Raw genomic sequence first — 21,867 nt, forward strand, 5'->3', positions numbered from 1 at the left:
TTATTATGATCGCTCGCTAAATATTTATCGTTTAGCCGCTATCTCCGCGCGCGTGTGTCTGCCTCTCCGCGTGTCTGCGTGCGTGTGTGTGGATGTGGTTTTGTCTATTGTTGGCATGAGACCGGGGGGTGGGGGGAGATACATCTCTCTCTCTGTACGAGATGTGCTTCCATTCAGCTTCCTTTCCCCCCCACCTCCCGCCCCATCATTTCTTTTTAAACCCACAACACTTCTCGGTAGATCCATTCCCAGGCTCTTTTTTTTTTTTTTTCTTTCTTTTTTTTTTTTTTTTTTTCCTGAAAGAAAGATGAAAGACGTGTAAGTAGGAAAGAAAAGAGTAAAAGGAGGCGGGTGGGGGGACGAGGAGGGGGAAATGTGCTACTGTATCTCCGCTTCCCTGCGCTTCCCGGTGCCCCAGAGTGTGCTTCTGTGCGAGATCTGGCCTTGTTTTCACTCCATGCGTTCAAAGGAAAGTTTGTGAGTGAACCGGGTTTCCGTACTTCTGTCATTTTTTTTAGCACGCTGCTCATTTTATTTCTTCGTCAAACTCCACCCTCTCCTTAAAGCCTGCATACAAATTGCGATTTATAACCTATTTACCGATCCTTCTCATTTTAGCAGAATTCCTAGCCTGCATCTGGCAGTGGGCTCCTCACCATTTCCAAGTGCTCTTTTATTTATATATTTGTTTGTTTGTTTCCCCCCCTCTCCCTTCCAAGAGTTGCTGTGGTTTTCCTCGCTTTTAGGCTCGTTCCTCGCGTAGGAAGATTTCCTGCCCTTCTTTCTCCTCGAAATGTGTTTCTCGGTTTACAGTGAAAGTTTACCCTGTGACTATCGTTAAAGATGCCTGAGAGTCACACCAGCGAAACAAGTCGGTTTTGCGGACTGGGGATTACTCCTGCCTTAATTGGTTTTGAAATTGTTATTTTGTATGCCACGAGAAAAGGAACGAAGGTGCTCCAGATCTGAAAGAGCTCGCAAATATGACGACTTCATTGGTAGCTTCAGGGGCTGTTGGTAGGCGTCTGGGAGAGGGGAAGGAAAAAAAAAAAAAAAAAAAAAAAAAAAAAAGGAGAAGGGGGTGAAAAAACGCATAGATTTGTGTTCGCAGTTAATTGATAAATAACTGCCAAGTTTAAAAGCAGATCCAAGAGGCAGAGGTGGGCTGGAGGGCAGGAGCAGGAAGGTCCGGCCCGGGAGACTTGGAGGGCTCGGCGGGGAATGGACGTGGCTCTGCTAAATGGGAATAAAAGAGAAAGTTGGGGAAATGTGCCACGCCAGAAAGATGAATTATCTGCGTGCCAGCCCGTGTGCGTGTGTGCGTGAGTGAGTGTGTGCGTGCTCGTGTGAGCGTGAGCATGTGTGTGAGTGTGTGTGAGTGTGAGCAGAAATAAGCCTGAGTAGCTGTATCTTCTCCTTAAGTTACCTTTGTTTACATGGCATGCGGCTGAAAACGCTGGCACTGATGAAGTAAAACACACACACACTTAAAAAAAAAAAAAAAAAAAAAAAAAAAAAAAAAAACTTTGGTCAGCTTTCGGGACTCGAGGCATGCTTACGCTCTGTGTGGAGATGGTTAATGAATCCAGTGTTTTTGCAGTTGCAAGCTTGTGCATTCACTGTGCAACGCTGACTGCAGGCTTTTGCAGTGGCAACAGCGCACCAAAGATATTAATTACACCGTCCCCTTTTTTTTCCACGAATGTTTGGCTATTGTAAGTTCGGACCTTTTTGTTTTATTTTCCCCTTCCCTTGATAATATTTAATCTTTCTCTTCCTTTTAGCAGGGAGAACTTTGCTGGGCGGGGGAGGGGGGGGTCCTCTATGGAAAGCTTGTTCTGTGTAATAAAGTTAGCAGTGGGGAGCTGGGGGGCTGCGACCTGTTCCAGTTTTAAGGGTAATGATGTGGTATTTTTGAAGAATATGGACGCGTTTATTTTTATGATTTTTATTTAAAAAAAAAAAAAAAAGCAACACAGCAGTTCACTTGTAAATCTCAATGCTACCAGGGCAATCGGCTGGGATCCACAACAGAGCTTGGCTATATTTTTAACAGCTGGCTGTGATTTTTAACCCCACTTTCTTACCACCCGGAGGATTCCTTTGATTTTATTTTTACGTGTGGGGCTGCCTTTTGTTGCGAGAGGGGAGGGGGGCACAGCGGCGGTGGGGGTTGGGGAGGGATGGGGGGGGGGGGTGGCGGATTTGTCTTGTTTGCCTTGGCTTTTTTCTTTTTTTTTTTTTCCTTTTTTTTTTTTTTTTTTCTCTTTCTGTTTTAATCTGTGTTTATTTTCGTGAAGCCTGTCTGTCTTGGGGGGCGGGGGGCGCTTGGCTGCCGCTGCTGTGCTGGGGGTGCCTGAGCCGGGGCTGGGGTCGCGGCCGGGGCCGGGGCCGGGGCCGGGGCCGTGCCGTGCCGTGCCGTGCCGGGCGGGGGGGCGATGCAGGTCTGCCGCAGCTGCCCGGCTCCGCATGCCTCTGGCTGTGTGTGCCCGTGCGTGTGCCGGGGGGGAGAAGCCCGGCATTGTCTCCGGCTGTCTGGCAGCGCCGCCGGGGCGATGCCCGCGAGCCTCCTGGATGCACATTTCCTCTCCTTCTCTCCTTGTTTTTGTCAGCGGTTCAGCGAGGAAGGATGCCGCCCACCCAACCCAACCCCGGCCAGTACGCCCTGACCAACGGGGACCCCCTGAACGGGCACTGCTATCTCTCGGGATACATCTCCCTGCTGCTGCGGGCCGAGCCCTACCCCACCTCCCGCTACGGCAGCCAGTGCATGCAGCCCAACAACATCATGGGCATCGAGAACATCTGCGAGCTGGCCGCCCGCCTGCTCTTCAGCGCCGTCGAGTGGGCCCGCAACATCCCGTTCTTCCCCGACCTGCAAATCACCGACCAGGTGGCCCTGCTGCGGCTCACCTGGAGCGAGCTCTTCGTGCTGAACGCGGCGCAGTGCTCCATGCCCCTACACGTGGCCCCGCTGCTGGCCGCCGCCGGCCTCCACGCCTCCCCGATGTCCGCCGACCGCGTCGTCGCCTTCATGGACCACATCCGCATCTTCCAGGAGCAGGTGGAGAAGCTCAAGGCGCTGCACGTCGACTCGGCCGAGTACAGCTGCCTCAAAGCCATCGTCCTCTTCACCTCAGGTGAGCGCCGGGACAAGAGGTTTGGGGCGCGCCGAGGTTTGGGGCGGGGGGCGGCGGGACGGGGGCGATGCGCGCGGGGGTCGCGGCGGGGAGCGCGGGGACACGGCCTCGGGACCCCGCCTCGCCCCCTCGCCACCCCCCGGCGGAGTCCCAAACGTCCCAAACACAGGCGGGCGTGCATCGGGCCGAGCGGAGACGGCGGGAGCGTGCGTGCGTGCGTGTTAACAATTTTTTCTGATGATAGATGGTTCAAATTAACCGGCAGGAAAGTGCATTAACATCGCCTTTGAAGTGCTCTGGTTGTAGCCTATAAGAATATAATACATCTTCTATTATTGTAACCTGCGAGAGAGAAATTTATAAACATCAAAGACGAACGATGCGGTGGAAATGTAGGCAGTGGAAGCGAGGCGAGATAAGAGGCCTCGCAACGTCATTTTTTAATTATTATTCTAATTATCGCCTCGATGGGGCTAATTGCCACTTTTTCTACTTGTTTGTTTTTCTTTTCTTTCCTTTTTCTTCTTCTTTTTTTTTTTTTTTCTTTCTACTCTCCCTTTCCACTGTCTCTTTTCTGTCCGGTTTGTTGTTGTTTGGTTCGAGCCCTTTTATTATTATTACTTTCCTTTTTGCTGTCTGTTGTATTATTGTTATCCTTTTATTATTTTTTTTTCCACCCTGGTCTTCTCACTTAGTGATAACTAAATAGTCCTAATAAATCTGACTTAAAACTAGGCCAAAGCAAAATTAAAAGCGTTCCTGAACAAAGATGGCAAATCGTTCAAAGGCCTTGTTTAACAGTAAGCATTTTATAATCCATCAATATTTGTTGCCTTTCATGCATGAAAAATAGTATTTACATTGTATTAAAATGACTCCTAAATTTGCACAATATTGTAATGTAGCAAATGTAGTATTAATATCGATTTGAACATCAGATAATTTATTTAGACAGGAGTATCTAATTTGTATGCAGGGTGGTCGGAGACATGTACTGTGACTGCCCCCTTTTACTTCCAGTGCAAATGCAGTCTCTCGGCGTTGGAGGGAATATTTCTTTGCAGAGGATAAAGTGCAGATCTTAAAACAAATGGAAGATTTACTGAATAGCCAGCTCGACATTTTAATGCATTTTATCTTAATAAGTCTTCCTGATGGAAACATGTTTTTCAAAAGTGACAAAGAGACCTGGCAGCATTTATCAGGCTGATTTAACTCCGGAGCCTGCCTGCAGACTTACGCACTCTCCATCCCCATTCATTTCAGGGTGTTCATCAATAAGTAGGGTCGATTGGGGAGAACCCTTCTGTGATTCCCCCACCCCCCACCCCCTCCCCCCAGACCCAACTTTGAGAAATTAGGAAAGCTCTGGCCCGTGCCTCAGTGCTTCCCGCCGCCAAAGGCGCTGGGAAGACGATTTCCCCAAATTAGGACATTTTTTGAGGGGGAAAGGGGGCTTTTTCGTATTTTTCTCTCTTCCCCTCTCTTTCTGTTCCCCCTCCCACCTCCTTCCTTTACCTTCCTCAGATGATCGACCTTGGCTAGAAAGGCAGTTGGAGGCTTTAGATGAGCCCCTCATTTACATATATTAAAAACAAATGTAATAATTAAATGTTTACGAGGGGGGAAGCCTGTTCCCACAATGGAGCGGGGCGTGAATGGGGTTTAGAAAGGGAACAATAATATTATTTTGGAGCAGGATCGCATGGGGCATCTCAGAAAATGGAAATACAGCTGTCAGGAGTAATCTACCCCTTACCCCCATCCGCACATTTCCACTTTTCACTAAACTTGTTTTGATTGCTTAGCCAGAGGGGAATTCATGGGAAGCGTTTCTCAAAGTCGTCCAACTTTTAAACAAACTTTGACTGATGGAAAAGACATTTTTAGGCATATTGTCCTAAGTCCTTTGCTAAGGACTTCGTATTTAAAGCTGGCATGGGTTTCTCCTGTTGTGGTTTTTACATTTGGGCTCCGGATAGTATATTTAATCCGTAAAATTCTGGACACCGTCCAACGACTGGGTCGTGACCCAAAACCTGCTCCCTTTCTTGACTCTCTCTCTCTTTCCTCCACCTTCTTCTTCTTTTCTCTCTATTTTTTTCTTTCTTTAGAGTTATTAATTCCTGCATCTACCTTTTCCTCGTCATAAATAAACGTTTCCAGGAAGGGACCGAGCTAAATAACATAAATCCAATAAATCTATTTGCAGCGCAATAAGAACTTTGATTTCTAGTTAGATGCCAGCTGATTACATCTATATTTTCTGAACACTAAACTCTTCTGAAGGCGTAACATGAAATACATTCCCACTACTACAAAGAAGAAGGCTGGAGTGTGCTGAACAGTAATGGTTATTTATTTACATAATTTCTTTTCCATAGACTGCGGGAAGAAATATAGAGCTTTCCCGTATTGACACACTGCCATATGAAAAAGTGAGGCACACAGAATTTTCACATTAGCCCACTTTCTGAGATGGGATAATAATTCACCTTCGGTAAACATGTATTGCATTATTTCTTCCATGGATTGCGCTTCTCTGGACTCAATAATCTAATCGAGCTGTGCATCCCTTAATTATTATTATTTTTAATCCCGTTCTAGAGGGAGAATTAAGCCTTCCCACCGCCACCTTTAAGGATCCGAAATAAAATCCAAATAAACGCATATGCCAGACTATTAAAAATAATTAAAGCTCAATAGATATTATCGGCACGAGAAAAATCAGACGTGCTTGGCGGCGTAATGCAAATCCCAAGGCGTATTTTTCTCCTTCTCCTGCCTGCCGCCCTCCTAGCCAGCAACTGCCCCATCTACAGCGTCCGGTGACCTGCAGTATAGGTGCACTTACCATAAATATCTGATAAATATTTTACTAACCTTAAGGGTATGACATATGGGGCATAAAGAAAAAGCCCTGCTAGGGTGTCAGTAAGACCCTTTCATATTGCATTGTTTGGAAGTTGAATAGAATCCCAATGCATAATGGGCAGATAATGCATGTAAAATAGCAAGATATATGTAAATATGGAGTGTGATTTGTGGCAATCAACATATGAACAGGCCTGTGTTTTTGATATATATTGCTAACAAGAACAGGCCCGAGCGTTTGATATATATATATGTTGCAACCTGGAGCTTTAGATGTTGCAAAATATCATTGCATTAAAGGTACAGTATGGGTTAGCAGAGCAGTCTGGCTCAGATAATTGTATATCTGAGGGATGCCAAGTCCGCAGTTCAGGTCAAAGGTTCCCCTCTTCAGAAGTTCTTGAATTATGGCTTGTTTTATTTGTATTTTTGCTCGAGGCCACAGTATTGTAGATGAAGGTGTTCAGAATTCTTTGTAAAGCCAGTTCTTGATATGAGAAGGCAAACTTCAAAAATCCAGTCGCTACAGATTTTTTTTTTTTTTTTGAATAATTTGTTGTGTCCTTCCAGGGTCATAATTCTACATTCACAATTTTATAATGTCCTTTTGGGGGGGCATTAACATGCATTAATTCATATACAGATCTATACATTAGCAAAGTCTGCCTTTGATCTCTGTAAAACCGCAGTGCCAGCTGACGGCCTCTCTCTGATCCTGACGTCTTCTTGTTGTTGTTGTTGTTTATTTAATTATTATTATTTTCTTTTGTATAATATCTATTATTAATCTGTGAAACAATGTAGATATTTGAGCCACGGAGGTTATCACGCCACTCTTCCCTGCCCTCAGTTCCCAGCCCAAGACCCCCAGCCAGCCATCACTCCTTGCACAATTACTCCTGCGGGCGCGGGGCTGCGCGTGTAACACGCCGATGGTGCGTGCACCTCTGCCCCTCTCCCTGCGCACCCGCGGAGGCCCCGGCCGCGCACCTCCCCGCCCGGCCGCATCCTGCGCGGTGCGTGGGGCGCGGTTCTGGACACCGCCGGCCCCGGCTTTTAGTGTGCGGGCCCTGCCGGGCGCGGAGCCGCCGGGACGCGGTGCGGAGCCGCTTCTCCGCGCCCTGGTGCGTAGCAGGCAGTCAGGGACCCCCCCTCGGCATCCCTCCAGACCCCATCCCCTGCCTCCCTGCGATGCGCAGCCATGTCAGCAAACTCGCTCTGTGTCTGCGCGCTCCGCAGTCCCTGCCTCTCTCTCTCTCTCTCTCTCTCTCTTTCCCTTTATTATTTTTTTATTATTTTTATTATTATTATTACAATTTCCTTTCCCGGCAGCCCCCCTTTCCCACCGCTGTTATTTACCGGGGGCCGCTCCCGGTTCCCAGGAGCGCGGTGATGCACACGGGGGGGGGGGGGGGGGGGGGTGATGATGATGATGATGATGATGGGGAGGGGAGGGGGCGAGGTCGCGGCGGTTCTTTTTTTTTTTTTTTTTTTTTTTTGGGGGGGGGGGGGATGGCACGGCTATCAGCGCATCCCCGCGGAAATACGCACCGGGGGGGGTGGGGATGAGCGAGGAGCGACCCCGGCGGACAGGTTATTGATAATCCGCGTTATTTATAGGAGGGGGATGGGAACTGGGGGAGCGTGTGTGTGAGAGGGGGGGGGTATCTCGGGGGGGTGCCCCCCCCCCTCTCCATGGGGGAGGAGGGGGGCGCCGGCGCGCAGCTTCCCGGTCCGCTTCGCCGCCACTAACCGCTTCTCCCTTCCTCCCCCTCCTCCTCCTCCTCCTCCTCTCCTTCCTCCCCCCCCCCCCCCCCCACACTCCCCCCCCCATCCGCCGCCCTTCCGCGGGCGCGGTGCGGCCGGCAGACGCCTGCGGGCTGTCGGATGCGGCGCACATCGAGAGCCTGCAGGAGAAGTCGCAGTGCGCGCTGGAGGAGTACGTGCGGAGCCAGTACCCCAACCAGCCCAGCCGCTTCGGCAAGCTGCTGCTGCGGCTGCCCTCGCTGCGCACCGTCTCCTCCTCCGTCATCGAGCAGCTCTTCTTCGTCCGCTTGGTAGGTAAAACCCCCATCGAGACCCTCATCAGGGATATGCTACTGTCGGGGAGCAGCTTCAACTGGCCTTACATGTCCATCCAGTGCTCCTAGAGCCCGGCCCGCACCCCCGGCAGAGACGCTGCGCGGCGGCGGAGGCGGGAGCGCTCGCACCGAGGGGCAGTCGGGGTGCGGGGGGGCCCCGGGAGGCGGACACTAAAACAAAAGAAAAGGCCCGAGTGGGATCAGAGGTGTGGCCGCGGTTGGGAGAAGGACGGACCTTGGCGTCCGTGGAGGTTGTGGTGCTTTGGTTGGTTTTCGGTTTGGTCGGTTTTGCTTTTCTTTTATTTTTTTTTTTTATTTTTTTTTTCCTTTTGGAGAGGAGGAAAAAAAAAAAAAAGATGATAATAATAATAAAAGACAAAAAAGCAAAAAAAAAATACAAAAAAATACAAAAAAATATGAGTATTGAGGGGATATTAATCAAACCTGAAGGGGATACTGGATCTTCCAGGATTTATTGTGGACTGTTGTTGATATATGCTGTACAGTAACAAACAAAACAAAATGCGTTGAAACTGAACTGAACCTTGTGTAGAATGAAAAACAAACAAACAAGCAAACAAACAAACAAAATTCCACGCGCAAACACTTACCACGAGCATTGTTACTCATTTTGTAAAATATTAGTCTTTATTTTCATTTTTTGTAAAACTTAAAACATCGTATGCGCATAAAGGAAAAACAAAAGAAACGAGAATTAGGGGAAAATAACATTTTCCAAATAATTATAAAAAAATTGTCCTGTGTCTATGTATCTATATCTGTTTTGTATTTTTTTCTGGTTCCAAACCAGGTTTCCTGTGATTCTATACTAATAATTTTTGATATAACCCTTTGCTTCTTATAATGAGTGCGATATATGTTGTCGAAGCTGTTCTTCAAGAATTAAAATTGAAGTGAGAATTTAAACAAAAATAAAAGAATTTAGCAAAAAAAAATCAACTTATCACCCCACAACCCATGAGTCTTGTTGCTTGAAACATGCCAACAGTTCACCAAAAAAAAAAAAAAAAAAAAGGAAAAGAAAAAAAAAAAAGTTTAACCTCCCTGGACTTTTTAACTCCTTTAGTGGTGTTAAAAGGGAGAACGTTAAAAAATAAAATAAAATAAAATACAAAGTTGTGAGGGGCCAGCCAAGCTGTGCAGACCACGTGATGCCCCCAATCTGGCTTGGCTGTGCTGCCGAGGCCTAGGTCCTGCGGGTCCTGGTACGGTGCCGCAGGTGGGCTCCCTATGCTGGGATGGGGGTGGTGGGCTTGCCACCTGTGCCCTGTGCCACACTGGCCTGCCTGCACTTGGAGGCCTTCTCCCACCAGCTGGAGTTCCTGCCGAGTTTACACCTTGCTGCCTCCCTCCAGAAACCATGGGCATGGATTGAAGTCACCCTACCCCACTGACACTGTGAGGAGGTGTGCGGGGCCAGTCATACCCTAGCCATGACCCCCGTTACCCTCTGTCCCAGGCATAGTGGTGTCTACCTGGCTCTTTCTGTTGCTTTTATTCCTTTTTTTTTTTTTTTTTTTTTCCCCTCTTCTTCTGTTCTACCCCAAGGCCTCATAGACCTATGAGCATGCTCTGGTGAGCATGCGCTGCGCTTGCTCTTGGCTGAAACATCGCCCTCGCTCTTTTGCTTCTCTCCAGTCACCGTGTGCTGAGGGTACTCCCAGCCCACTCGTACCAAAAACCAACTGGATTTTGGCTCCTTGGGTGGTGAGCCGCTGCTGTCCATGTTCATGCCTGTCACATGTGTGCCCCTCCACACAGGAACACAGGTGGGAGCACCCCATGCCAGGCTGGGTCCCAGGTCTGTGCCAAAAGCCCCGCTTCATTTTGGCTTGTGCTCTTTCTTTTTTCTTTTTTTTATTTCTTTTTTTTTTTTTTTTTCAAAGAAAATTAACAATCATTTCTGTAATGGAGCTCCTTTGAAGGTAAAGGCTTCACAATGCTTCTAGCTGGTGGTGCAGATCTCTGTAACAGCTTTCAGTGCATTAATGTTTTATAGGATCTGAGACGGAGCTGTAAGAACACATACTACCAAGGGAGCTCTTTCTTAACGTATTAATAAAGCCGGATCTTTAAAAATAACATCCCCCCCACACACAGACATCTCCCGTGCCCTCCAAACAAGCCCGGATGAGGTTGGCTTTTCAGTTTGTGGAATCATGGGCAATGTTTTTCTTTTAATTTGCTGTCCTCCATCCTCTCCTCTCTCTCTCTCTCTCCCCTCTCTCTCCTTTTCTTTTTTTTTTTTTTTTTTTTTGCATTAACAAGATCCTTCAATCCAACCCGCTTGGGGTTTTTAATATTCTAGGCGCAGCAGATCCGAGGCGAGAGCAGCTCTATACAGTAGGCACTTATAGCTGGATAATCAACATCGCGGGCAGAGGCTCCGTGGGGGCAGAGCCCGTCTCGGCAACGAGAGGCGGCCTGGATTCGCAGGTGCTGCGTGGGGGGCGCGGGTGGGTTCCAACCTGGGTGGAAACCGGGCACGGGGAGGCTCCTTCCCTTCCTCTCCCACATGGGCGACAGCCTCGTCCCTCGCCCCCCGCGGGCATGGGGCTCCGGCAGCCCCCCGGGGACAGGGACATCCCGCACCGGGAGGCGCTGGGAATGGACCCGGAGAAGCTTTTTGGTGTGGCGGACGGCCGGGGACCCGGCCGGGTCAGCACCGAAAGGCAGAGCAAACTAACTGGAACACGAACACACGCACGCACACGCAAAACACACGCACACGCAAAAAATAATAATAATAAATATACATATATACAAAACACACACACAAACAAATGGGGATATCGGAAGAGAAAGACAGGTCTCGGTTTCTTCCAATGAGATGTAAATATATTCATTACAGTGTTATCCCACTGATGAAAACAGATAAACTTTTTCGTAGGTCAGAAACGTATTTTTCAATTAATTTTCATATTTATGAATAATAATAACCCACCGATTGCCAAGAAACTTGCAGGTGTAGAGGAGGTGTACGAGATGCACTTATTTCCATGTATGTGCCTAGAAAGAAGTGTTTCAATCCCTTATTAAACTTTGCTTATAAGACGGTATTGTGTTCTGAAGTGTTAAATAACCCAGTCTGCGTTGTGTTGGTGGATGTTTTCCTTTGCCACGCTCCAGCCTCTCGGGCATTCATACGGCGGCTGAAAATACTGTATGATCGCGTCACCGAGCGCTGTGTTGCTGGAAAAAAAAAAAAAAAAGCAAAAAAAAAAAAAAAAAAGCAATGTGAATGTGGAGAGGGGCCGGGGTCCCTTCGCAAGTTTCTGCTGACTTGTTCGTAAGCTACAATATACTGCTTTGAAACCATCTCCAGCTACATTTCTCCTGCCTCGTTGTCGCGCAGGGCTGCCCGCCGCGGTCCTCGGCACCTACGCTGGCAGAGGGAGGTGGGGGGAGGAAAAAAGGGGGCAAATAGGGGCCGCAGTGGGGGTCCCAGCCCACCCCTCCCACCCCATCCCCGCTCTGCGGACCCGCTCCGGCCCCTGCCGCGGCGGAGAGCGCGACCTATACAAAGGGCCCTACCTTTTAGCTCCTCGCTAACTAGCTTGCCTCCTCCCACCGCCCAATTAGCCCCCCGCTATATATTCAATCGAATAAATATTTGGAAATACTTCTAAGTGGAGGGCCGAGCCCGGGCGGAGGCGAGGGGGCTCGGGGAGGGATGCCCGGGGCTCGGCTCCGCTCCGCTCTCCCCGGCGCTGCCTTGGGGCAGCTCCTCTGCCCCCAAAGCTGCCGCCCGACGGGGGGACGGGGGCGAGGTTGACCCTGCCCGGCCCCCCCCGGCCCGCCCGGGACTCCCCCGCTGCCTCCCCCCGCCCCCACCTGCGGGGCAGGGGGCGCCGCCCCCGCCTCTGAGCTCCACAAAGGGTCAGCGCCGCTGCCCCCCGAGCCCCTCCGCGACGAGATTTGGTTTTGGGGAGGGTCAAAGAGGGGCTGGGAGGGGGGGAGGGCTCTGCAGGCTGCGGGGCCGCGCAGGTGTGTGGGATGCGCCCAGGGTCGAGCTTGGAAGCGCCCCAGCCAGTGGCCCTGCCCGGGGTCATGCCAGGAGGCAGCACAAGAGCACCAGGGACGGAAGGGAAAAAAAAAAGTAAATTCCACCTTGCCTCCTGCGTGGGGAGGCTGGATGGATGGCTAGGCGGGGAGAGGAGCGTGGGCTGGCGGGTGGAAAGGGCTCTTCGGCTTTTCGCTTTTCTTTTCCTTTTCCTGCTCTTTTTATTATTTATTTATTTATTTCCTTTCCTTCCGATCTACCTGCCATACACGAACGTCATGCGTCCCCTTTGCAACAAAAGCCGAGCACTCGGCCGCCTTTGAAGCAGATTTTGAGCGGCCCGGCGCGGGTAGGAGGAGGGGGGGGGGGGGGGGGGTGTTGAACCGGCCCCGAGGCGCTGCGGGCGAGGCGGGGACGGACACACGGACGGCGGACGGACCGACGGACGGAGGCCAGGGCTCGCCCCGGCCCTTCCACCGGCAGCGGCCAGGCACGCAGCCATTCACAGGCGATGTTCCCTCATGTGCGTGCACGGCTATTACGGACACTGTTGACATGCTTCCTCCGGTTTCATGGAGCATTTTGACTATTCAAAGGGTTGGTTCTCGAGTCACGGAACAACAGGTTTGGGGTGGGTGAGGTTTGGGGTCGGATTTTGTTTTGTGGGGTTTGGGTTTTGTTTTACGGTGGGTTTTCCTTCCTTTCTCTCTCTCTCTCTCTCTCTCTCTTTTTTTTTTTTTTTTTCTTGTTTTTCCCCAGACCCTGGTCCACCCTGTGCTTCAATGGAACAGACAGAAGTGGGTCTCCACCACTCTTGCCCACTTTTCACCCAGTCCCTTTCCATCCTGGGGCCAATTCCAGAAATGGCATGATCTCCACCAAACGTGTCTATATATTTGTTTTAAAAGGCTCCCTTTATAATTGGCTTCACTGTCATTGACATTGACACGAGATTTTTTTTTTTCCTATACTTCCCCACCCCCAGCTTTTTCAATCCCCAGTGGGTCAGAGCGGCTGAGGATGACTATTCTGCAGCGATGCCGGAGCACAGCGAGAATTACAAAAAAGTAAATGTCAAAAGCCACAACTCACGGCGGCCGCGGGCAGTCCCCTCGCCCAAGAGAGGCTGGCCCGGACACCTTGCAGACCTGCCGGCTTTCCCAGGGCCGGTGACGTGGGGGATCCCTCCTGGCAGAAGGAGTTTTAGAGGAAGAGGAGAGAGGGGGGAGGAAGGGAGGGAGAGAAGGAGGGGGCAGAGAAAGAAAAATAAAGGGTAAAAAGAAAGAAAGAAAAAAAAAAAAGATTCGGAAGGGAGGAGGTGAGGAAGGAGAGAGATCTGAGAGCACAAGTGGAAACTAATAAAACTCTTGTTAAAGTGCTTGCTCAGGATCCATGGCGTCACCAGGTCTTTTACTTAGGAAGCCAAAGAGTTTTATTCCTAAATGAGTTAAAGAGCCATTTACCTCTGTCGTGTTCTATTCATCAAGCCACAAGTCGAGAGTCCCTAACATGAAACTATTTGTTTGCTTACACAACCAGCTGGGTGCAATTTCACGTCTGAGATATCTATCTGAAAGCGCCTCTCATTTATTATCCTTACTTGTCAGCGAATCCATTTTCCAACTTTCTCCCCACAACCCCCACCCCCCACCCCTTCGTCACTCATTGAAGACTCCGGGCTTAAATGCTCCCTTAAATATTTCAGCACCTACCCCTGCTCCCCTCCTACCACATCCGGCTCAAACACCGGTGGAAAACCCTAAAACTGCGAGGACCAGGACGGCGAGAGCTGGCTCCCTCGCTACAGCTCCTGCTCCTCCCTACCCTCTTCTCCTTTTCCCCTGAGGCCTGAGGACGGACGGCTTCCCCCCATACTCATCCCCATCCCCATCCCCATCCCCGTCCCCATCCCCATCCCCATCCCCATCCCCGTCCCCATCCCCATCCCCATCCCCATCCCCATCCCCATCCCCATCCCCATCCCCGTCCCCGTCCCCGTCCCCATCCCCATCCCCATCCCCATCCCCATCTCCATCCCATCCCATCCCATCCCAACGCCATCCCGATCCCCATCGTAATCCCACCCCATGCCCATCCGCTTTCTTATTTTTTTAAGCACTCCTGAGGCTGGGGCTTGTCCCACTGGAGATTTTCCCACGGGTGCAAGTTGCAGCCACCTGGGAAGGGAAAGGGAAGGGAAGGGAAGGGAAGGGAAGGGAAGGGAAGGGAAGGGAAGGGAAGGGAAGGGAAGGGAAGGGAAGGGAAGGGAAGGGAAGGGAAGGGAAGGGAAGGGAAGGGAAGGGAAGGGAAGGGAAGGGAAGGGAAGGGAAGGGAAGGGAAGGGAAGGGAAGGGAAGGGAAGGGAAGGGAAGGGAAGGGAAGGGAAGGGAAGGGAAGGGAAGGGAAGGGAAGGGAAGGGAAGGGAAGGGAAGGGAAGGGAAGGGAAGGGAAGGGAAGGGAAGGGAAGGGAAGGGAGCACTGGTTGGCCGAGGGGGCATATTGGGACCGAGGGTGAGGAGGCGAGGAGGGATGTCAGGGTTTTTTTTTCCGCCCTTCATGGTTTCCACCAGAAATACAAAGCCACTACGTGAAAACGGGCCCGATCGGGTTTTAAACGTGATTGCGAAGAAGGAAAACAATTAACAAAAGGGACAGTGGGAAATAGTATCTCCCCTCCCTTCGCTTACCCCCAATTTTGAAAAATCAGGATAATGTGAGTAGTGTTTCAAAGCAGGACGGTCTGGCTGACAAGAGACTCACTGTTGGTAATCTCAATGATGGCTGTATAATAGTGTATATACATCTCCTTGTCTGCGCAGCCCTCCGTCAAGCTTAAAGCAATGGATCAAATCCAAAACTACAGGGTATAAAATATCCCCAGTTGTTAAAAAAAAAAAAAAAAAAAAAAAAAAAAAAAAAAAAAGGAAAAGAAAAAAAGAAAATAAAATAAAAGAAAAAAAAAAAAAAAAAGGAAGGAAGAAAGGATGGGAAAGGGCGGGGGGAGGCTCCTTGAAGGAGAAGCGGGCTGCGAGCTGTCCTATTGTGTTGGCTGAGGAAGACGTCCGCTGCCTGCGAGGCCGAAGGCCGGCCCTAAAACCACCGCCCGGCCAACACACCGCGGCCTCGGGGGTCGCGCTCGCTCCCCGCGGGGTTGGCGACGCGCACCGGGGGCCGAGCCCCACGCTGACACCCCCGCGGGAGCGCGCCCGGCCGCGTGTCCGCGCCCCGTGTGTCCGTGGGGCGGGCGGCGGGGACAGAGCGGGCACACGAGGGGACAGAGGGGACACGGGAGGAAGACACAGGGGGCACAGGGCGGGACAGAGGGGACACAAGGGGGGACAGGGAGGACAGCGGCCTCCGCCGCCCTTTGTCTTCCAGCCTCCGACGCCCTGCCCACGACCCCGCCGCCGACCCCACGGACCCCGCGTGTCCGTGTCACCCCTCGTCCCCTCGTCCCGGGAGCCTGGGGGCCTGGCCCCGCTCACAGCATCGCCTCCTCCCCACCTGCTTATTTGCAGGGGGCAACAAGAGACCCCCTTATATATATATATGTGTGTGTGTGTATATATATATACATATATTTATTTTTTTTCCCGTGTTTTGCTTCGCTTTTCCCCAGCCGTTGTTTGCGCTGCGGGGTCGGGTCCACCGGTGACTTCATTACACAGACACACGAGCCTCCGCGTTTGCTCTCCTTTTGTCTTTTTTTCCTCCTCCGGGTTATTTTGGGGGGAGTCAGGTAGCTTTTGAAGAGCTGAACCTGCTCTGCACAAAGAGCCAGTAAAGAAGGAGTTGGGACTTAGATCCAAAGGCCAGAAAGCGCTTTAAACTCCCAGATTTGAGCCAAACTGCCTTTCTGAGCGGCGTTTCTGAGGCTGGAGAGCCACACAAACTTCCAGCAAAGTAGCTGCGGCTCCCTGAAGTGATAAATAAAACTAGTCAGGTACTTTTTCTTCCAGAGAGCCATACAAATTGGTCCATGTTGACAGATGTTTGTCACTTAGTAACTTCTTTCCAAGTTTTTTTTTTTTTTTTCCTCCCTCTCCCCTCCTCTAAGCCTTCTTCCGAGCTTGCTTTGTTGTTTTAAAATATGCATGTCTCTCAGGAATGCAAGTCACGAGTCCAAACTTCGTGTCCAACCTCCCACAAGAAATGATCCTTTTATAGGGAACCCGATATGTCTCAATCTGCACTTCACTCAAAGCCGCTGGATATAGGGCACTGGTCCCTGCTCAAAAATAACTCCGCTGAAACGCCTTTCCACCTAAAAAATCCCCGCGAATGACTCCCAGGGAAGAAATATAGCTCCCATAATTAAGGAAGCCAGCGGTCAGAGGGGAATGCAGTCCGGAGGAAAAAAAAAAAAAAAAAAAAAAAAAAAAAGAGAGAGAGAAAGAAAAAGAAAAAGAAAGAAAAAGGGCAGAGAGGGAGAGTTTTTATTCCTGTGCCCGCTGCACTGGGCCGTCATTAGCAGCAGGTTTATCAGGACGAGCCTCTGAGGCAGCTCCGGGTGCATGGGGAGAAGGCGTCAGCTCATGACGAGCAGAGAAGAGGAGAGATTAAGGAGCAGAGCCCAACTCCGAGAAAAGAGTAAGTGACCCTCAGTACAATGCAGGAGCCAGGGGACTGCCGGGCTTTGAATTGGCAGCCAAAGTTTGCTCGCAGGCGCGAACAATGGCGTGGGGGCAGGAGAAGGCGTGGGACGGGGCAGGGGGGGCCGGGGGCTGCGGGAACGGGGATGGGACGGGGATGGGATGGGGATGGGGATGGGGTTGGGATGGGGATGGGGTAGGGGTGGGATGGGGGCAGCGGGGCGCGGCCTGGCCGTGCGGTGCCGCTCCATCACCCGGTCCCTTATTTACGTGGGAAAAAGTAAAAAAGAAAAAAAAGAAAAAAAAAAAAAAAGTAATACATAAATAAATAAATAAATAAGAAAAAAAAAATGGAGGGGGAAGGAAGGAGGGAGGGAGGGAGCGAGAGAAACTTCCCAAGTGATGAGAAACAGATGAGTTCCTGCCTGGGTCACGTCTGCTGCGGGCCCTGATGCGAAGTGACGTCATCAGTTACATACCCTCCGTCGTCAGAGCGAGCGGGACGGGGAGAGGGGAGAGGGAGAGGGGAGAGGGGAGAAGAGCCTTCCCTCCTCCCCCGCCCCCCGTCGGGACAGGCTGCCCTTAGGACCACGCCGAACAATGCCCGAGTTGCCCCTGGCTGCAGACACCTTTCCCTGCGCGCCCGCACAGCCCAGCATATGGGAAGCTCGCAGGCCCGGCGCTCAGCGGAGCCGATAATGCATTATTTTTTTCGGCAATATTTACAGCGCCGCTTTTAATACGCACCAGATGGCTCGCGACGAGGCTACCAGCAGCCAGCGAGCTCCTCGGTTTTACTCGGCAGCGTTTTGTTACAATTACGCTCCATGCTGGGACCAATTTTACCGGTGACCTATTTTTCATATTTGTAGCTTTTTTTTTTTTTTTTTTTTTTTTTTTTAATATTAAAAAACCTCCTAAGGCAGGGCAGGGCTGAGGCAGGCGAGGAGCAGCCGCTGCTGCCCCCGGATCGCAGGCGGCTCCCCTCGTCCCGGGTAATGACACGCCGCCGCGCGTGTGCCTACGTCTGTGCGCAGATAAATAATAGATACGCATATTTATCCCTCGTTTTTGATCAATAAAGCCCCTGTTTGTTAAACCTTAGCTCAGCGCGCTCGCCCTCCCGAGTGCGGAGCATCGCAGGCGGCTGACGGCGGTGGCAGCGCACCGCGCCGGGCTGGGCTGCGCTCACCGAGCCGAGCCCCCCGCAAAACTCCCCACAAAAACGGGGCGTTCCGCTGCCGAGAGGAGAAACCCAGCCCCTCGAAGTCCCCGGGAGTCCCTAACCACTGACAGCAGGAAGCTGCGGGTGATGCATTCCTGCGAGCTACACGCCGCGCTGCCCAGGGCAAGGCGAGCAGCCCTCGCCTAGAAAAAGCATCCCCGGGCTCCTCAGCCCGGTGCGCACCGAGCCGCAGCGGTTTTCTCCTCGAGTTTCTCCCCCTCCCCATTCTCTGTACAGCACAGCGCCTGTTTTCGGCGTAAACGGCCAATTTACTCCTTCGCAGGTGTGCTCTCCCTTACACAAACGCTTTCCCCACTTTTATGGGAACTGTTTTTTTTTTTTTTTTTTTTTTCCTCTCCTGCTAAAATCACAGATGTTTATTTTATTGATATAACCTATACCTCGGTTATGCCGGGAATAATATGCCTCAACTAACAGTCATTTAGCAAATAATAGAGGCGCTCTGGATGCTTTCCAATGTTACACATGTACTTGGTCATAAAATGATATGTGAAAAAATTAACATCTGCTTTCCTAAAATAAAGTGTTCCAAGTAGCTTTTTATGAATGCTTCCCTCATTTTAAAAAGAAATATGTAGAGATAAACTGGCATCCATATGTATAGCATATTTATAATGGTTTTAGGATTTGAAGGTAGCTATTCATTGCATAAGCCATTTAGAACTGACGTTTTAAAAGCTACTTAACCTCAGACATCCTTGAATCTTAAAGAAGGATTCCCAAAGATATTATTTAAAGAGGAATTTGCTGTAATTTAATTGCATATCAAGGCGGAACCGTGCGCGGGCACGGCCCCGGATGCTGCGCTCGACGCCGCTCCAGCGCCCGGGATTTTCTTTACCTGCGCCCCCCGCGCCCCCCCGGGACCCCCCCTTGTTTGGGGAGGGGGCAGCGGCGGCGACCCTCCGCTGGGCGAGACGAGGCCTCTCTGCAGGTGGTCCGGGGGCACCCCAAGCGACCCCCGGCTCCCCATGTCCCGCCCCCCCCCCCCCGAAAAAAAAAAAAAAAAAGAAAAAAGAAAAACATGGGAAAAAAGTGGCTTTTAAATGCTCCCATGGCTTTTCGAAGGGGGTAACCCCCAGCCGGGGCGCTCAGGGTGGGGGAGCACCATTGGGGCGTGGCTGAACCTCGGGACCGGGCAGGGTGAGCTAGTGGGGAGACAGGGGGTGAATACCCCCCCCAAAAAAAAAAAGAAAACAACCTTTTGCTGCCCCCAGACCCAGTTTGGCCGCTGGCTGGGGGTGCCCAAGCAGCACCCCAGCGCCTGGGGCCTACCCTGCCCTGCCTGCTGTGGCCTTGCAAGCCAGGGCCAGAAAAGGTGGGGGGGTCACAACCCCCCCTCGGGTCCCTCTGACCCCCCCCGGGTCCCTCTGTGCCCGGCCTGCCCCTTGGGGCGTGGGGCAGGTGGGGGGAACGGCCCCGCTCTGAGTGACAGGGAGCTCCATATCTTTTTTCTTTCTTTCTTTTTCTCTCTCTTGTTTTTTTTTTTTTTTCTTTTCTTTTCTTTTTCCCCAAAAGGCTGGCCAGAGAACCGCTGCTCATACGGACATGAGGATTTCCAGCGCTCCGCTGAGCCCCCCTTTTATTTGCTTTGGTGGGGTGGTTTGTTTTCTCTGCCACCAAGGCTGGTCAAGGGAAAAGCGGGCTTGGGGGTTAGCAGGGAAAAGTCGTGTACAATTTCTGGGAAAGAAAAAAAAAATAAACAAAAGTCCCACACAAGTCTGACTGGGTTGGTAAAATCATTAAAATATGTTAAGTGACATGAAGTTTGGATTTATGTGGACACACCGGACAGAAAGTGGACAGAGCCAGCGGGGAGAGTCACGCTTTAAGACAGGGGGTCTTTATTTAAAGATGGTGTATTTATGGGGAAAGAAAGGGAATATCTTACAAAGCTCTGGCTATACCCCCGATAACAAAACCTGTCACATCTTTACTTCTTGCTAGAAAAGAGCGAGTGTCCTCATTTGAACATCTCTAAAGTGATTATTAGATTCCTCTCCGAGAAATCGGTTTGTGAGACTGAGCCCGGAACACACAGACAAAAAAAAAAAAAAAAAAAAAAAAAAAAAAAAAAAGGTGTGGGGAGAGAGAGGAGAGAGAGAGAGAAGGAAAGAGAGATTTGTTCACATTGTGTCCATCTCCTATTTTACCTTCTCAAATACCACTGGAGTATCCCTCTATCCACTGTCCTACCTAAGGACCTTTCGTTAGTATAAACAAGCCCTGATTTAAAATAAAATATTTGCACTAAGGTAGAAAAAGGGGAAACAATAAGAAATCCAGTAGTTGTTGAAGTAGTAGTTATAGTCGTAGTACTAACAGTAGCAGTAGTGGTAGTAGTAGTTGTTGTTGTTGTTATTGTTGTTGTTATTATTACTACATCCCACCCCCTCAAATAAGATCTGAGAACTTTTTTTTTTCCCCCGAGAGTGTGAAATGAAGGACACAAAGACAGTGGTATATCAGTGAAAAGAAGAAAGTGGCCTTTTAATGAGAACTAAAGAAAACTAAAACGTAGATGAAGTGTACCGTAAAAGCTGCTTCAAAGTACAGTAATTCCCCCGAGTTCAGCCATCACGTAGATTTGGTAATTGGGAGTTTACTGCGCAGAGGTAAGGCAGCGTGGTGTGGATAACCCCGCATTTTTTCCCTTCAACAATTACAGATAGGTTTCACAGGCTGTCTTTGCGGAGAGCCATGAGGCATTAGGGACCCTTCGCTGCTGCAAATGAAGGAAGAGCCAGTCAACACCACGGAGAGGCAAAACAAAACAAAACAAAAAACCCAACCACCTACCTGCGTGCGCCAAGTTTAAATGATTTCCCCCTCTCCTAATCGTGGTCCTGGCTGCAGATGGACTCTAACAGGGGCGATAACATCACCAACTAGCTGCTGCTACCTTTACTGGCGTTTGCTTCTATGCCCGGCTTTCACTTGGTGTTTATTTTCCGACCTGAGCTTTTGCTGTATCACAAAAAGGCTCCACAAGTAACAGAGCAATAAATCCTACCAAAAATAAGACAGATTTCCTCATCGATGTGTAATAAAGTTAAAGGACATTGTTTTGTCAGACAAGCGCTAAGTAGAAAATAAATCTTTGGGTCTGGGGAAACAAAACGGAGTGCTGTTGGCATGTGTGTAAATTTACTTTTAAAAGCAATAAATCAATGTTAAATTAAACAGCTGGGTTCCCTATCTCGGAGAACCTTCCACATCGGAGGAAACCTCACTGGTGGAGCCCGAGATTTAATAACGGCGCCCCCCGAGCCCAGCCCCGACCCTGGCGCAGCCTCCGGCCCCTGCCCCGGCCGCGCCGCCGCTTCGGGACCCGCCGGGGGCCGGGGGCAGCCCCGGGGGGGCGCACGGAGACCCCCCCCTCCGCCCCGATCCGCGGGGTGCCCGGCACAGCCGCCCCCGCTGCCCTGCGCCGGGGTTAAGCAGCGTAACCTGCCCGAACAGCTCAATACTGTTATTATCTCGGTGCTAATTTCATCATTTCTGCATCACGGGGCAGATGCCGGGCGCTGCCCCAGCGGGAAGTGGGGCTCCGGAAGGACGGCTCCCCATCGCAGGGTGCCACGGAGAAGAAATGGGGTGCACCTGCTCGACACGGCACCTCGGGCGTCGTGGTCCCACCGCATCTCGATCTGCGTCCCCACATGCTGACAGGGATGGAGAGAGGGGAAGAAATGGGGGGCTGGGGAGATAAAAATTGAAAAATAAAGAGAGGGAGAAAGGAAAGGGGAAAGAGAGAGAAGGGAAAGAGATAGGAAGAAGGGAAAGAAGGGAAAGAAAAAGAAAAGAAAGAAAAAGAAAAGAAAGTAAAGAAAAAAAAAAAGGGAAAAAAAGGGTAAAGACGGGAAAGAAAAGAAAAAGAAAAGAAAGAAGGAAAGAAAAGGAAAAGAAAG

At 50.6% G+C, this 21,867-nt stretch overlaps 1 protein-coding gene and 1 long non-coding RNA gene across 8 annotated transcripts in view; both read left to right on the plus strand.

Annotated features, from left to right (window-relative positions):
• The window catches only part of NR2F1 (nuclear receptor subfamily 2 group F member 1), a 12,473-nt gene extending 1,146 nt beyond the window's left edge, over nt 1–11,327 (plus strand). The window contains exons 1-5 of one of the 7 annotated variants that reach the window (XM_084504209.1): nt 1–1,017; nt 1,601–1,715; nt 2,613–3,140; nt 7,884–8,071; nt 10,425–11,327. The exon at nt 1–1,017 is cut by the window's left edge and continues 338 nt beyond it. In XM_084504209.1, the coding sequence (XP_084360335.1) occupies nt 984–1,017; nt 1,601–1,715; nt 2,613–3,140; nt 7,884–8,071; nt 10,425–10,945 (1,386 nt within the window). In that variant the 5' untranslated portion in view covers nt 1–983 and the 3' untranslated portion in view covers nt 10,946–11,327. Of the gene's footprint in view, nt 1,018–1,565; nt 1,716–2,612; nt 3,141–7,883; nt 9,071–10,424 lie in introns of those variants that run through there. The other 6 variants (XM_084504208.1, XM_084504214.1, XM_084504211.1 and 3 more) reach the window with 6 other exon arrangements.
• Nucleotides 11,328–16,270: 4,943 nt separating this feature from the next.
• LOC311426760 lies at nt 16,271–19,675 on the plus strand. Its single transcript, XR_014687006.1, has 2 exons — nt 16,271–16,708; nt 19,475–19,675. It is a non-coding gene; the product is annotated as an uncharacterized lncRNA (long non-coding RNA).
• Nucleotides 19,676–21,867: the final 2,192 nt, after the last annotated feature.

Source organism: Aythya ferina, assembly GCF_964211825.1.
Source record: "Aythya ferina genome assembly, chromosome: Z".
NCBI classification, from domain to species: Eukaryota; Metazoa; Chordata; class Aves; order Anseriformes; family Anatidae; genus Aythya; species Aythya ferina.